The 17,843-nt window shown below is 39.0% G+C and overlaps 2 protein-coding genes across 2 annotated transcripts; one reads left to right on the top strand and one right to left on the bottom strand.

The window, feature by feature from the left end:
• Positions 1–227: 227 nt before the first annotated feature.
• Positions 228–14,720, bottom strand: LOC139950950 (alkaline phosphatase, tissue-nonspecific isozyme-like). Its single transcript, XM_071949782.1, has 10 exons — positions 14,622–14,720; positions 8,670–8,844; positions 7,923–8,098; positions 7,395–7,506; positions 6,486–6,584; positions 5,567–5,707; positions 4,176–4,376; positions 2,581–2,703; positions 2,083–2,309; positions 228–311 (listed from the first exon to the last, which is right to left on the bottom strand). The coding sequence occupies exons 1-10, from the start codon at positions 14,718–14,720 to the stop codon at positions 228–230; spliced, it is 1,437 nt and encodes a 478-aa protein (XP_071805883.1).
• A 282-nt stretch (positions 14,721–15,002) lies between these two features.
• LOC139950951 (uncharacterized) lies at positions 15,003–16,013 on the top strand. The gene has a single exon (XM_071949783.1). It carries the CDS (start codon positions 15,003–15,005, stop codon positions 16,011–16,013), a length of 1,011 nt encoding a protein of 336 aa, XP_071805884.1.
• The last annotated feature ends 1,830 nt before the right edge of the window (positions 16,014–17,843 follow it).

The following is a 17,843-nucleotide window of genomic DNA, read 5'->3' on the forward strand; positions in this document are numbered from 1 at the left end:
TTGACTGGCGACCAACAATGCTATTTTCTTTTTGCTTCCGAAAAACTGCAAACAAACGAAATGACCTGGCCCGTCTTGCCTTCCCCTGGCTGGTAGGGGCCGCCGTTAACGAATTAAGAATTAAGAAACGACCATGGTCACCGCTCTCTGTAAAAAGAGGAAACTATCTCCAAAGGACAAAATATCCTGCCACTCGCAATTCAAAGGCCGCGCGCAGTTCTCCAGGACTAGGCGCCCGGATGGGTTGCCGGCGTCTCAGTGGAATCAGTGCTGCCGAAGATTCTTTCCCCTGTTTGAGAAACTAACATGGGCTGAGTGAGGGTGATTTAACAGATTGCCATTAAAAACACCGGCCCAAGGCGGAATCCTGCCTTACGTGTTAAACAATCAAAATGACTTCAATCTCATCCAAAAGTTGTAAAATAGTAAATACATTTTGTTCGCAATGTGTTCATTTGATTTGTTTTTTGCTCCATTGAACATTGTTGTTTTCCAAAAAGCATTTGGGCGTTTCTGAGAATCAAGGGATACAATTGAAAATCAGTTTAAAAAACCTTTTAAGGGCAAAGGCAGGACACATTAGGACACTTTCAAGCACTAGTGAATCTTTCCACTTGGTGTTTCTCAACATATTCTTAAATTAACAAACCCGTGAACATTAATTTGAGCTCAATTGACCGTCGAAGTTGCAAGAGAATAATGGGAAGACACCCCTTGTCGCACAAGTTGTGTGCTTTCAGATGCCTTGAATTTGAGACCTCAACAATTCGAGAAAGTACTTCTTCTCAAAAACTAGTTTTCTTCTGAGAGAGTCGTTACTCACAATTTTGTTTATACTATAAACATCTCTCCATTGCTAATTACCAAGTAAGGTTTTTTTGCTTACAATTATTTGTTGAATTTTGAAAGGCATTAGAAAATGCTTCAAAACAACAGAATTTAGCCATTAACTTATGGTTTGGTGTAACGTACCCCAGAAAAGGTGTCTTCAAATTAAAATTCTCAGTTTGTTGAAAAAAAGCTTGACTTGAGTAGTAAAACGTTCGTGTAATGTAGACCTAAGCAATACACAACTGGCCTTATGTTGCTGTATGTGCTTGCAAATTAGCCGTAGAGTAAACCCAATTGCAAACGGACCAAGTCGTGAGTTTGTACGTTTCAAAAAAAGAAAAAAAAAGTTTTTTTCCGTCAATGCCGACCAGGTGTATTGCTGCTGAATGCAGAAAAACACTTTTTGAAATGTACCAACTCACGACTTGGACGTACATGTACTTTGCACGTGTGTTTACTATACGCATTGCAGGCATAGTCTGCCTAGATTGACGTCACAAAAGGGGTATGCGGAGTCAGCCCCCAAACAACTTTATATATTTTTTATACATATAAATCGTGACAAACAATTACTAAACAAAATGTTTTATTGTACGTAAGCATTATACTCTTATGTTTGAAAAAAATATATATATTTCCAGGTGACTTTAACAAAATCATGATTTTTATAGCTTCATGACTAAAATTAAGTTATCTGAATATTGACAATGAAAATGTAGATCCTAAAGAAGTAGAACAAAAAATTATTGTTACAAAAAAGAATCTCTCCACAACGACCCTTTCTACATCCCATGTAACCGTCCATTGCACGCTTAAGCATTGCGCGAAATTTTACTCATTTTCACAGAGCGGGTCACTGGTCTCTGGCTACCACGGCGAACAAGTATATTGACAAGGCAAGGAAACACCAGGGCAACGTTAATATAAAGATCACAGGTTCATAAATGTCCAAGTAAATTGTTTTTGTGATTTGTTTTCATCAAACATTAATCTAAAATGTATCCAGTCAGTTTCACATTAAGGCCGGGCGTTTTTTTTTTTTTTTTTAACTGTATGATTCAAAAGTGATATTACTGGAAAAAAAGTCGGTATGATTTAAGCGGTTGTAAAAAAAAGTTAACAGACGTCATGGTTTGGGTTGTTTGTTTAACTGTTTGCAAACACTATTAAACTATAATATTGGCTGTCTTTGCTATAAACTGGACAAAATACATTCATTGAATTTCTTTTTCAATCTATAAACTTCCGTACGAAAGAAAACAACAGTAAAGCCCAAATGGAATTTGGTCCAGTAGAGGGCGCCCCATTGTGGCAGTTTAACCCGGAAGCATATCTGACCACGTGGGCAATGTAGTGCTGTTCATGGACCCCGTGAAAAAGATGCGACATTGGTCCATTGGCGTAAATAGTGACGTCCTCTCCACCATGAGTCTCTGAATCAATTGGGACAAGCGCTGGATGGTGAAAATCGGCAGCCTCTGCACAAACAAAATAATAAAACAATGTTTATCACAATACAAGTAAAATAATTGTTTACACAAGTTAATGATTAACTCTATGAAATTGCAAAGGGGCATTTTCCCTTGGCAAAATCGTGGTTGCAAAAACTTCCCTGTAACTTTGCCAAGTTATCATATGTTTAAGATTTAAAATATTTCAAAAAGTCTGCATATACTCGGATTTAATTTTACTGAGTGGTGTACCTGAGTGGTATAAACCAATACTCAAAGTAATCAATTGAAGCTTTACCTGTGTTGGTATCCGTCAGATTCCGTCTCGAACCAGTACTTTTGAAGCTGTCTAACTCCTCAATTCCTCCAGGGCCGTTTGCATATGAGAGTGTTGTAAATGGCAAACCGTCATTCATCAGACCTTGACGTTTATGCAAAACCATTTTGTTGTAATTAGAATTTAAATATAAATGGTTTGACGATGAATCACCATTTACTTATAGAAAACTGAGAAGCTTGCACAACTTGTCAATTCGGGTAACTTAACGGAGTTTACTTTTTGTTTCAAAACATAATCCAGCTGCAGTCTACAAACAATTGGATTTATCGAAAGATATCGCCCTTTGAAAAAAAGGAAGTAAATAAATAATAATAGTTAGAAACAGTCTCTCTTTAAATTCATCGTATACTATTTTGCATACAAATGATATTTGGAAAGATATAGCTTTTAATAATTCAAAGACACTAGCACTATCGGTAATTGTCAAAGACAATCAAATATCAAACTTCGAAGTTGCGAGATAATAATAAAAGAAAAAACGCCCTTGTCACACGAAGTTGTGTGCTCTTAGATGCTTGATTTCGATACATCAAACTCTAAGTCTCAGGTCTCGAAATCAAATTCGTGAAAAATTACTTCTCGAAAACTACGTTACTTCAGAGTGAGCCGTTTCTCACAATGTTTTACCCTATCAACAGCTCTCCATTACTCGTTACCAAGTAAGGTTTTATGCTAATAATTAATTTGAGTAATTACCAATAACAATAACATAACACAACCATTAATATTTATAAGGCGCTATTCCATCAAGATCATAGCGCACTAGAAAGAAATTAACTTGGAAAAAGGTGAGTCTTAAGGACATTATGAAAAGCAGACAGAGTATTAGATTCCCTAATGGCAGTTGGGAGATTGTTCCAAATCATGGGCCCAGCCACACTGAAAGCCTTCTGACCTAAAACTTTGTTTGCTCGGGGAACATTCAAGCGAGTGATGTCAAGTGTGGACCGAAGAAATCGTGGAGGAGTGTAATGTGACAGTTAAGTGGTAATAATGAGGTGTAGTTTTGTTAAAGCATAAAAACGAGAAGAGCAATCTTAAAATGGATTCGTTCTCTAATTGGTAGCCAATGAAGTTCCCTAAGTGATGGGGTAATAATATGTTCTCTCAAGGGTGTGGAACATACTAAACGAGCTGCACTAGTTTGTAGTCTTTGAACTCTGTCCAATTCATATGATGTTGCACCAAATAAAAGGAGATTGCCATAGTCAATACGAGAGAGGACTAAAGCTCTGACAACATGATGGAGAGTATCCTTATCCAGGTACCGTTTGATTCTCCTTAAGTTACGTAATTGAAAATTTATTGATTGGCAGAGGCTAGAAACTTGCTTGCTCATTGTCATATGAGAATCAAATTGTATTCCTAAGTTGCTGACAGAATCAGTAGGGTCAATCGATGTATCACCCATATGCAAAGATATCTTCGGCAGTTTCTTAAGGTTATGGGGAGTACCAAGCACAATGAACTCAGTTTTATTTTCATTGAGCTTAAGCATGTTAGAAGTCATAGTGTCCACTGCCTTTAAAGTTATATTTGTGGATGAAACTCACCTCCTCTGCCGAGTATTGGAATACCACGATCAGCTGCTCCTCCTAGAGAGAGTACATGGCTATGGTCGGCAGTTACAATAAATAAAGTCTCCATTTCATTGGTCATTGACATCGCCTTGGCTACAGCCTTATCCATTGCAATGGTATCATGCAGGGCGTGGTAGGCTAACCCGTCATGATGCGCATGGTCAATTCGGCCACCTTCGTGTTTCAAATCAAGATAGTATGATATAAATTATTTGTATTTGAATTATTGAAATTTGATGAAAAAAATGGTAGTGTGTCTTGTTCGTGAAGAATGTTCACGCTGTCACCATCTTGGTCATATTCCCTGTTTCCATAACAGTAATGAATTTTAATATTCATTGCCGGACATGGCACCAGCCTCAGTTTAGTTACAATGGGGTATAACGTCAAGATGGCCACACCGTGATTAAGGTCTAAATCACGCTGTCACCATCTTGGTCATGTTCCCTGTTTCTATAACAGTAATGAATGCTAACATTCATTGTGCAAACATGGCACCAGACTATTATTTTGTCCAGCCTCAGTTTTGTTACAATGAGTTTGAATGGAGTAAAATCAAGATGGCCACACCGTGATAAAGCAACATCATAGACAGAGTTTTTGTCAACCAAGATTTTAAAACTAGGAAAATACATGAATACAAAGATAACAAACGTTGGCCCTAGTTTTTAAGAATGTTCGTTTGCAACCAATTGGGATGTATTCATTTTTAATTACAAGTTTGCAGCAATGTCTACTTTGGTGACAAAATCTAGTAGGTCGGTTGATGTTTTGCTATTATTCGGCCGTCCATGCCAACCTGCGTGGTCTTGTTAGCAACAATGAAAATACATACAATTTGTGACTGAACAATGCCATCAAAGAGACAATGCAACTACTCCATAAAACGAGGTTTCAGATTGTCAATGATTTTCTTAGCCACATAAGTAAGAGGTAGGGCCTAACGACAATCTCTTGCGAAACAGCAGCAATGACACAAATAGCTCATGTAACCTTGTACAAGGCTCTTTACGCAAGCACCGACCCGCTCTGAATTCACGAACTGCATAGATACTATACTGCACGGTATATAACAGTACTTAATACCGCGGGGTCGAAGCATGGTTTTTCGAGGTTGTTGTACCTCATACAACGAGGCTGCAACTAGACTCGTTGTAACCTCGTTGATACATCGAAAAGCCATGCTTCGACCCCACGGTATCAAGTATTGTTATGTATACCGTGCGGTATAGTATCTATGCAGTTCGTGAATTCAGAGCGGGTTGGTGCTAACGATAGAGCCTTGGACAAGGCTAGGGCTCATGAAACCAATTAACCAACACTCTACAAAAACCAGAAACCTGTATGTTGTAATAATAACTTACCCTCAACCATAAGGAAGAACCCGTCGTTGTCCTTCTGAAGTATCTCAATGGCCTTTTCTACCATCTCAGACAATGAGGGCTCACCCCCTACGTCTATCATTCGGTTACCTTCAAATTGCATATGACTGGGCTCAAACAAACCTGAAAGGTAAGCAAAGTTAATACAACTGTCAAATATAAGTTTCTATATTAAATCGTCCTGGTTAGTTATAAAGTTCAAACTTACGCATTTTTACTTGTTCCGTGTATATAAATTAGATAGTCAAAGGTTTCTTCCGTGGTTGACAGCTCCCTATTAGAGAGGTTCCGCAGAGTCACACATACTCTTACGTAAACGGATACGTCATAATACGTCATCACTTTTTGAGGTCCATGGGGATGTGACGTATAACCGTTGTACACAAGTTAGAATAGTCGCTCAAAACGGGGATCTGTCGCCATACACTTAAGTAAGAACGATTATATTTTGTTTATGTTTTTGGAGCGGATTGTTTTTTTTAAATGCACCAGGTTTTCACCATGTCTTTTAGAGGTATCATACATGGATGTAGTTGGACATTGTTCCACCATGCTTCAAAAAAAGAGAAATGGACTTAAAAAAAAAGTAATGTAATGGGGTAAAACCAAATTAGGTTTGCTGGAATATAAAACTTAACTCTCATTATACGGCAATTATGGTAACCTACGTCTATGTCACCGCAGTTTGTAATGACGACGTGCGGCATCTAGCCTAAAGCCCGTGCCAATAAGTGACACAACCCCACATCATGTACGTACATGTACATTTAGCTCAGTATAGATACGGCGCAAGGGTTGTAGGCAAAATCATGTTCCAAACGACATACCTTGGTAACATTGGCTGTGCCATACAGACGATTGATTGTACTTGTTCAAATTGGTACATGAAGCAACAACTCACCTAAAAGATTGTCAGTTTCAAGTGAATTGACGTCTTTAAATTGTTCCAAATTCCACAAAAACTTGCTGTTTGTCTTGTCTTTACCTGCTTGCCATTCGTCTTAAACAAAACATAATATTGTAAAACATTTAGTGAAATAAATCCTTTACTTCATTGTTTAAAGCTTCATGTGACCGAAAGAACAGAAAAAAAGAAAAGAAAATAAGACGAATAGATTCATTACCATTAAATAAGTTCATCTGGATTGCGGAAGAATATTAAATTAAAAATTCGTTTTTACAAATCCAAAATTATGTATGATATACTTACATATAATTTACAAAGCTCCTAGCTTAGGAGTGAAACGTAACTAATAGTACTAAATTATATGTAAAGTATACATCATACATAATTTTGGATTTGTAAAAACGAATCTTTTATTTCAGATTCATTACCACTTTATATTCAAGTACATTCCTCCTATCTTCTATAACTACGCACCATGCTGTCTCTATGGTAATGTCAGCGCCTTGCGGCTCATGGACAGTTATCGATTCACCATTATCGACTTACCAATATTGGTTTACCATTGTCGTTTCAATATTATCTTTTCCCATTATCGATTCTCCATTTCTGATTCACAGTTATCTTTTTACGACTATCGGTTCACCGTTATTGATTCACAAATATTATCGAATCACCATTCTCGATTCACCAACATCGAATAGTCGTTATTGATTTACAAATATCGACTCACCAATATCGACTAATTATTGTCGATCAACCATTATTGATTCACAATTATCAATTCAGCATTATTGATTTCAGTAGCTCGGTTTCTATGGAATCTGGATGGGATCAGAAGCTGTTAAAGCAAAATGGTGCAATAGTCATCAATAATTGGGTTTAAGTTTGATCAGGTTTACATACCGATGAGATTTCGTCCATCATTTCTAGATCCAGCTTTAGAAGAGTCTTTAGGATACTCTGGGTCGGCAGCTTCTCTCTGTAACATTTTCATCCTTCCTCCACCCATTATAACCTGGCATAGATTAATGAAGAATTAGTATAAAAATGACCGTACCATGAAGTTGGTGGTCGGCATGCAGCAATGACTAGCAGGAAGGGTATTCTAGGAAGCTGCTTCTTAAATAGATGGACACCATGCATAAAGTGATACTGACAAGTTTGAAATAATGACATTTAACAGCCTTTCATTATGTGAGCACGCTTTAAAAAAATGCAAAAAAATGATTAACTGTTTAAATTGATTAACTGTTTAAATTGATTAACTATCGAGTGCTTCCAGCTACCTGTTTCATTGCCGGTCAGTTTGTGAGATATTTTGATTCAAAAACCAAAATAACCCATGATATTGATGAGGGGGGCGAATAATCAAACGATACATTCGGAATAGTGAACGCAAACACTGGTTTGTGTCAACGTTGCAGATTGTACCTGTGTATCTTGTCCGAGTGTTATGAGTTGCTGAGCGATGTCAATGCAACCGATGTCAGTTTCCTTCTGCGGTATATCAGAGTCACACTCCCAGTCTCGATGGGGCGAATGTGCGTACAGTGCGGCAGGGGTAGCGTGTGTCACACGGGCAGTGCTGACGAATCCCGTTGCCTTGCCTTTAGAAAGCACACAAAGCAACGAAAACCTAAGTAAATAACTAGCATTTATTAGCTATATATTCGATCGATACAATTTCAAGAACACAAGATTAAAATTATTACAAAACACTTGACAACAAATCAATGAAAGTAAATCATATTTATTATACACACATTGACTGGCAATGAGGTAATTGTACGTCTACCCCCGAGGGACTTTGAGTGACCAGAAGAGGGACCAATTTCCCGATGCTGAAGGCCAATGGAAATAGGCACCTCTTCTGGTCACTAACATGCCCGAGGGGGGAATAGACGTACACTAGTACCGAATTGTGTCGGTCTTAAATGTGAAATAAGAACAACACGTGGAAAAGAAAGGATGTTTTGTAGTTGCTGTTCACGGTTCAAGTCAAGAGAGGGCGCTGTAACCGGGCACTATTTTCAAAGAGCTAGTTCCCGCAAAACACATGCGCCGATCACTAGACTAAGCTCATCCCACGAGACCGTGTTCAGCCAACCAGAATACAGAAAAGGCAAGAGGTGTGTTATAAAACATTATATGAATATGTTGACGTTCTTTAAAACTTACCAGACTTTTGAGCAGATATCATAACAGACTCCACATTAGCATTGAGACTAGATTTACAATCTCCTTTAATAGCAGAATCGTCTAGGCCTATCACTGCTGTCTTGGTTTTAACACCACTAAAATAAGCAGTGGCCGTACCAGCCGAGTCCGGTACTTGCCTATCGGTATTGTAGGTCTAGGGGACAGGAAATAGTCACAGACTGATTTTATGCGCCGTATTTTTGACCAGGTGGGCGCACTCAATTTAGTGGGTGCGTTCGTTTAGCTTCCCTGGGTCGACCCCGATCTGCCCGGTACGTTCGAATAGCTTTGACGGGGCTCATCCGGGTCAGCCCCCATCCCCCCCCCCCCCCCCCAATGCCCTGCTTGTGGAGTGGGTCACTTGGGGTGACCTGAGGTACATGCCATCACCACGAGAGGGTGAGTGTGTTCGTTCGATTAGCTCTTGTCAGGGGTTCACCCGAGTGAGCACCACGGGGTCGACCCAGGGAAGCTTATCAGGCACACTAGCCTTGCTAAGTCGCGTTATTCGCTCCGAAAAGACGCCGCTGTAAACCCACCCGTATACCCTGTGCGTGGTGCGTGCGATTAGACCGCATGACCCACCCGTATACACACTGTCACATCGTACGACTACTGTGCACATAAGTCATCCGCACTCATACCACTAACCGCATGCGGAGGCCGTCAGGCCGACAGCCTTGTATGTCGGTATACTTTGTTTTGCTGTTATGGTTTTTCAGCATAATTGTATGAGGAGTTGTAATAAGATTTGTTTAAAAAAAATCTCCTCGAAAACCTAATAGTTACGAAAGCCCTCCTGAAAAAAACAACGATGTTTAAATCTGTGATAACGGCTTGATTCGTCATAATGGATTCACCAACGCCTCCCCTCCCATCCCTACCCCCACCCCTCCCCGCGTAAATAGCGGATGGCGTATCAGCGTTACAAATCCTTAACGATTGAATGTGCATACAATCTAATTACATACACGTTTTGATGATTCCGTAATGATGGACTGTAAATTGTGATAACCAAATCAAAATATCTTGGCGTTTTTTTTTAGCACTATTCGAAATAGTTGATCCTCAATGTACACGTTCTTAATAAATTGTAGGCCTCTCATTGACATGCTTGGAGTATTTATCAAATTACTGGGCCCTCGACTTCTTCAATGCTATTTATTTATTCAACAATCTTCTCCTGCATTTACAGATATTTGTTTGTTCATAACAATAAGTAGAACAATGAAAAAGGGGAGTGGTACGAGGTCTTAAGCGTTTGTCTAAAATCAACAGTATCTTAGGCCCCGTTCCCACTGGACCCCGCGTTAATTTGGCCGTAAACAAAAGACTAAGCCGAAGGCAGGCCGGGTCCTTCATCTACGACCACGACCCCGCCAGTTTGAAACGAATGTTCAAGACTATGACTTAGCACAATTTATTCTTACTAATATAGCAAAGCCATTTTTGGTTTACATGAATAGGCCCAAAACAATTGGAATGGACTTGTAAGTTCAAACTTGTGTTAAATAAATCCTGATCAAAGTTTGTATAAATCTCTCATAATATGCATTTGCAACTTGTCTGTACTCTGAATGTAGCTGGGGGCAAATGTGTGTAAACACCGTTTGTAATGTTGTCAAAGACCAGTGTTCACTCTTGCCGTATCTCAACTATGCATAAAATAACAAACCGGTGAAAATTAGAGCTCAATTGGTCGTCGAAGTTGCGAGATAATAATGAAAGAAAAAATACCCTTGTAACACGAAGTTGTGTGCTTTCAGATGCTTGATTTCGAGACCCTCAAAATCTACTTCTGAGGTCTCGAAACCAAATTCGTTGAAAATTACTTCTTTTTCGAAAACTACGTCTCTTCAGAGAAAGTCGTTTCTCACAGTCTTTCATACTGCCAACAGCTCCCCTTTACTCGTTACCAAGTAAGGTTTTATGCTAATTTGAGTAATTAACCAATAGTGTACACTGCCTTTAAGCACATTTTGACGATTTTGAGATTTTCAATATATGAACGAGTCCTTTATGTCAAAGAAGTTGCCCAAGATGGGGACAGATTTCCATGAGACACCGGCCCAAGGCGGAATCCTGCCATACGTGTTTTTTAAAACAATCAAAATTACTTCAATCTCATCCAAAAGTTCATTTGATTGTTTTTGATTTTTGTGGTTTGTATTGATTGTTTTTGCTCCATTGAATATTCTTGTTTCCCAAAAGCATTTGTGCGTTTCGGTGGTAGTATACTCTGAGAAAACAAAGAATACAATTGAAAATCAGTTTTAAAATACCCTTTAAGGGCAAAGGCAGGACACATTAATAGGTAACTCTCAACCACTAGTGAGTCTTTCCACTTGGTGTATCTCAACATATTCTTAAATTAACAAACCCTTGAACATTAATTTGAGCTCAATTGGTCGTCGAAATTGCGAGAGAATAATGGGAAAATCACCCCCGTCGCACAAGTTGTGTGCTTTCAGATGCCTTCAGTTTGAGACCTTAACAACTCGAGACCTTAAATACTTCTTTCTCAAAAACTAGGTTTCTTCAGAGAGAGCCGTTTCTAACAATGTTTTATACTATTAACATTGCTCATTATCAAGTAAGTCTTTATGCTAGCAATTATGTTGAGTAATTACCTATGGTGTCCAGTGCCTTTAATGTTGCTCTGTTGGTGGCGCACTCTACTATAAATACATTGTCATTGCATTTCGATTTCGGAAAAAAGAACCCACTGAGTTAGTGTTAGTAAACATATACTTCAAAAGAGTGGAAGCACGAAAGAGATCCATCTGAACAGTATAAATATTACGTACACAGTTCTTTCTTTGATAATAAACTTGCACTTTAACTCACAATCATCAGGGAAATACATCAATTGAGCGGAAATAGAAGGAAAACGGCCAGGAACTTCAGGAAGCAATCACACAGTGCAACCAGTAGGGCGGATATACATGTAAAAACACCATACCATTAAAGCGTGTACAAATTGATCTCCGTTGGTAACATACAGCCTCATCCAAACCAGTGATAGAGTAAGTCACTGCTTTCAATCAGTGACTTTACCACATACACAATGTAGTGTAGAGTTTTACACCATTGGTATCCATTCAACATACAGCCTCATCCAAACCAGTGATAGAGTAAGTCACTGCTTTCAATCAGTGACTTTAAACACATACATGTAGTGTAGAGTTTTACACCATTGGTATCCATTCAACATACAGTATCATTCAAACCAATGGTAGAGTAAGTCACTGCCATAAATCAGTGACTTTAACACGGTATTGATCCACAATTGTAACATACAGCCTCGTCCAAACCAATGGTAGAGTTAGTCACTGCTTTCAGTCAGTGACTTTTACACGTATCTATGATTGGCTGCTCATCGATTGTCAATCAAATATCAAAGTAGACTGATGAGCTCTTCAATGAAAATACAGCAGTATTTAAACGCGCTGCACCAGCAGCAGTGCTCATAACAACTTTGCATCTTATCGGAAGAGAGAAACTGAGAAAGTTTGTACTACAATAACACAACATCAAGGTAAGTGTTTCTCGTTATACTGTCGGACCCGGACTTTGGCTTCTAGATGCATGCGGTGTATTTTAGGGTAGCCTATTATTTCAAGAAGATTGCAGTTTTGGTCAAAGAAGGGGCACCACTCTACCCAATAAAGCAGTAACATTTACGGTGCTTTACCTGGCAGCTGGTGCCAGGTAAAATGCAGTAAATTTCACAGTAGCATTTTTGTAAATTGTGCCTTGAGGGGGTAGTTTGCTAAACTTCACTTTGAAATTTACTGCACTTTTAATACCTAGCACCCTGGCTGCCAGGTATACAAAGCACCGTAATTTTGACGGATTATTTTTAACAGCGTATTCAGCTGAAGTTCTCATGTAGTGTTTGTGTCACTTGCTCTCTGCCAACATTAGTGTACTGTGGTACTGTTTGGTGGTACAGACTGTAATGCCGTTGCATTTCCCGTTTTGGAGCAGCAAGTTCCGCTGGTATTCTGTACATTGTCTTGTTCAAATAGTGGGCAATAAAAGTTTACCTAGACAGTTTCAGTTGAATGTGCATGATATTCTGCTCGTTTTAATGTGTGTGTACTCTTCATTCAAAAGCTGTCAACAAAAAAAACAACAAGTACTGATGAAATGGCATTGTGTGACATGAACACTTTGTTATTTTGTTTTACAAAAACAAAACAAGATTGAACATAATGCAACACTTTCACAATTATTATGGTGATCGGTGTTTTGTACAGCCGACGTGGGGAAGGGCAACCGAGGTGAAGCCGAGTTTGGCTGTTTTCCCCAAAAGTTTACCCAAAACCTGGACCCCGTCACGGCGGAGCATGCAACATTAATTGTTTTATTTTACCATGATATCGATTCCTCTTGTTTGGGGACAAATTGTTACGATCCTCCATTATTGATACGACAATAGTGACACAGTTTAAAACTATGACAGCATATTTTGTAAGCCAAAACATGGTGGCACACTGTTTAAGGTGTTGTCACTTGACGTTTTAGCCATCGTATGTCAACGTATGAAAATTTTAGCGAGTACGCTGGCGTACGTCGATTAATTATGGGTGAAGGCCCCGTCACACCTTGACGTTTAAGCCAGCGTATAGCGACGTATGACAATGTTGGCGACTACCCTGGTGTACGTCAAATAAGTTATGGATAACTTTGTATAAGTTAAGAGCACGATGAAACACGCTGATATACACGTCGATGTAAGTCGTGTGGCTCATGAAGGCCCTGTCACACCTTGACGTTTTAGTCAGCGTATGCCGACGTTTGCAAATTTCTCTAAAACGTTGGCATACGCTGAACTATCGATGGATTTTTCAATTTTGAGTGTATACGAAGCGTATTCATAAGGAGGTGGACGGATGCATACCGTAGAAGTAACTTACACAGAGCGTTTTCATAACGAATGCTTAGCGTGTTGACGGCGTTAACAACTTATGTTCTACGATGGTCCAACTATTGCATAGAGCGCGGGGGCAGCGTTTTGCCGACGATCACATACAGTAGCCTATAAAGAGGGTGCCTCTCAACGATTGAAATAATAACTGCACTTGACATCGTATTAATCCTCATGCGAATCCAAATTGTATATACCGATTCACATAACTCTGCCAATACACCATTACATGGTAGCTGTAAGTTTAGAAACAAGTTTAGTAACTAGTTATGTGGTCATCCGGAACACGTCAAATACGTTCGACGTAAGTTACTAATACGGTCTGCATACGTCCAACTCGTTATCAATAGGCTTTGTATACGCTCAAACTTGAAAATTCCATCAAAAGTTCAGCGGATGCCAACGTTTAAGAGAAATTGTCATACGTCGGCATACGCTGACTAAAACGTCAAGGTGTGAAAGGGCCGTAAGTTAAGATCACGCCTAAATACGCCGACAAACGTCTTTGTATTATGCTTTGGACCTATGTCGAAATTATTTGACGTGTTCCGCACTACCACTTTTGATGAAATTAAGTAATGGCAGCGTTTTTGGGAAATCGGTATACACAAATTGGGTTCAGAGGAGAATATAGTGATGCCAAGTGCAGTTATTATTTCAAACGTCGAGGTACCATGCAATACGCTGCCGCGCTATGCAGTAGTTAGACTATTCGTAGATATCGTATCTTTTTACACGAGGAGAAATCCTCACAATGTAGACAAGTTGAGGAATCATTCTTGGATTATAAAATGAGCGAAGTGATACGGACAGTAGCTCAATGTATAGGGTGTTGGTCTTATCTCAAACAATCACTGTGTTGCACAATCTCTTGTTGATATAGAGGCATACGCGCCCCACCCTGTATCTTCCCTGTAATTTTGTAAAAACTGTCAAGTCGAATCCGAGATCCAAAGCCGTCTATATGGAGATCATTACTCTGGGTTGTATTGTCTAACAATGTCTCGGTGAAGGATACCAGAGTCTCTGTGTTTACGCATGTGATTAAACGAGCTCATCCATTTTGGGGCATAGGGAACGGCAATGGACAATACCATTGTTGGGAGAAAGTTTCTACCGGTCTGATTAAACTTCTTTCTCCTCACCACCCATATTTCCCCTGTATCTACTTTTAAAGTTGTTTATAGTTGTCTGACAGTTGTTTGGGTGTCATTGGGGAGCATTTCAAAACGATATTCAGTACGTTGAAGCGATTATTTAGCTCAACACAACATAACACTTACGATCAATACGGCCAGGTACATAATTCAACACACACATGCTAGAGAAGCGCCTTCTATGTTTTTATCGTTTGTTTTATTTATTCTATTAAATTACAGATGAAGATTACCATATCAACAGTGACCTTTCTTCTTTGTATTTTGCAAGTTCCGTTCATGGTGGCTAAAACAGCAGTTTCACCTGATCCGGAGATGACGTGTAACTCCTGCTGCCAGGGCCCAGCCGGTATACCGGGAATCCCTGGATCTAATGGGCACCATGGTCAAGGGCTTGTAGGCCCGAGAGGTGATGCAGGCTCTCCTGGTGAGGTAGGTCAACCCGGGGCTAAAGGAGACATGGGGTCAGATGGACTAGTTGGTGAGCCAGGCGCTAAAGGGGATATTGGACTTACGGGAGATCAAGGAGTCGGTCAACCAGGGAAACAAGGACCTCAAGGTCTGCCTGGGATGAATGGTTTGAATGGGGAGAGAGGTGAACCTGGACCAGCTGGACAGACTGGTGAAGCAGGTGAGCCCGGGGGAAAGGGAGACATCGGGTCAGATGGACTGGTTGGTGAGCCAGGCGCTAAAGGGGATCATGGACTGAAGGGAGAGCAAGGAGTCGGTCAACAGGGCAGAACAGGACCTCGAGGTCTGCCTGGGATGAATGGTCTGAAGGGGGAGAGAGGTGAACTTGGACCAGCTGGACAGACTGGTGAAGCAGGTGAATGTAGTACGCGACGGTCCGCCTTCACTGCAGTGAGGATTACCCCCTTCAGGCCTCGACCCGACTGGTATCCTCTGCCCTTTGAAGAGTTATTGTTTTCAGAGGAAGGGATTGATTTTAACTTGAATAACGGCACGTTTACGTGTAATGTGCCTGGGGTATACGTATTGATGTTCTCACTCTATAAACCATTAGGTGGGCCTTTCCTATATGTCCATCTGAGGAAGAACGGTAACACCATTGTTGCAGGGGGTGTAAGCGATGAAGATTACCATCAAGTGAGCAGCAGTGCAGTGATTCCCCTGCACTATGGAGATCAAGTTCACTTAGCTGTACGCGGTCACGTACATAGTTACTCTAGCCATTACACGTCTTTCAATGGATTCCTGCTGTACGAAATCTAAATCAAACATAAAAACACACAGAAACGTTTTAATGTTTTAGACAACGATTTAAATAAACTAATATGCAACTATATAGTTTTTACAAATATAATAATAATGAGTTAATCGTGGAAAATCGAACGTGTGTTTAGATGAATCGAATAAAATTACTTTATTATTAATTGTTTTATTATTTGCAGGACAATAAGTATGGAAAAGACGTTTTATTTGAACACTTGATTTTGCAAACGTGTATTGTGACAAAAACTTTCAACGTGTTTTTGTCACGTAAACAGTGCTATAAATATCAGTTCATCCCTTTTTTTGAGTTTATTACATTTACGTTTAAATGTTTTAGACAACGATTTAAATACACTAATATGCAACTATATAGTTTTTACAAATATAATAATAATGAGTTAATCGTGGAAAATCGAACGTGGATTTAGATGAATCGAATAAAATTACTTTATTATTAATTGTTTTATTATTTGCAGGACAATAAGTATGGAAAAGACGTTTTATTGAACACTTGATTTTGCAAACGTGTATTGTGACAACAACTTTCAACGTGTTTTTGTGACGTAAACAGTGCTATAAATATCAGTTCATCCCTTTTTTGAGTTTATTGCATTTTCTGTAAAGTTTGAAATTTCTGCAGCCTGTAATTCCGTCCGAGGGTGCAATGATGAGTCCTTGAAACCATGATGAGTCCATAAAATGCAAAATGAAACTACGCAAGAAAAACTGACAGTTTATTAAACAGTACATACAAAACTTCAGATTCCTTGATACAGACTCAGACTTATAATTCATTGTGGCCTCCGATTGTGCCGGCAATTTTATTTCAAACATTTTAAATTGGTTGAAAAAGCTGTACCCTGTTAAGGCAACAAAATACAAATAATTCACCTAACAACTGGTAACGGTTGTCTTCTGTTGATATATTCGTTAATGTACAAGACTTATGATATTGAACTAACGACAACTTGTGATAAAAAACAAATTGCGTTGTAAAGTTACCAGAAAACATTTATTTTGTGTCGCTTTTTGAACACGTTTCGATATGGAGAAATATTTAATTTTTCGTCGTAGTTTGAGCGTTTCTTTGTTTTCACATGAGAAAGCACTTTTGTTTAATGCAGATGGAACATTGGGTATTCGTTTTGAATCACTTTCGTATAAAACGTTTGATGATGTCACGACTAACATGTCAAAGAGGGGAAACTATATTACACTTACAGCGATTCATTAAACCGTCACATCGGCATGAAACCAATACACCATCTTAGTGTGAATTTGGAAAATAAAAATGTCCTCACTTCGACCGTGACTTAATTATTCGGAATATTAGCTGATTACACAATGTCGCATTTTACCTTACACAGAAAGGTTTCGTTGACAGTAATATTGTGACCCACTCTGTGATTTTTGTTAGAACTATATTTGCATGGTATAGCCTGTTGGGGGTAAAAAATATTCTTATAAAATAGCACTATATGTAAGCTTTAATATGATGCATAATGTTAACATTTTTCCAAGAAGTAAACCAGACATTTTAATAAATAACCTGAGCACATGCAAATTTATTAAAAATGGGGTCGAGTTTAAAGGGTTAAAGTCATCTGGAAATATAATTTATTTTTCTTCAAACATTAGAGTATATGTTAATGAACAATAACATAATTTGTTGAGTTATTGTTTGTAACGATTTACATGTTTAAAAAATAGATAAAGTTGTTTGGGGTGACTCCGCCTACTCCTTTTGTGACGTCAATCGAGGCAGACTTTGCCTCGATCGTACATTGAACACACGTACGTGCAATTACATGCAAGTTCTAGTTTTTACGT

Source organism: Asterias amurensis, chromosome 18, assembly GCF_032118995.1.
Source record: "Asterias amurensis chromosome 18, ASM3211899v1".
Classification (NCBI taxonomy): Eukaryota; Metazoa; Echinodermata; class Asteroidea; order Forcipulatida; family Asteriidae; genus Asterias; species Asterias amurensis.

Coding starts and splice junctions, on each gene's coding strand:
- LOC139950950 (XM_071949782.1), bottom strand. CDS start 14,720: ATGGTATTGTCCATTGCCGTTCCCTATGCCCCAAAATGGATGAGCTCG. Junction 8,099..8,669: donor GATATCTGCTCAAAAGTCTG/GTAAGTTTTAAA, acceptor TGCTTTCTAAAG/GCAAGGCAACGGGATTCGTC. Junction 312..2,082: donor CTTTACTGTTGTTTTCTTTC/GTACGGAAGTTT, acceptor ACCCTCACTCAG/CCCATGTTAGTTTCTCAAAC.
- LOC139950951 (XM_071949783.1), top strand. CDS start 15,003: ATGAAGATTACCATATCAACAGTGACCTTTCTTCTTTGTATTTTGCAA.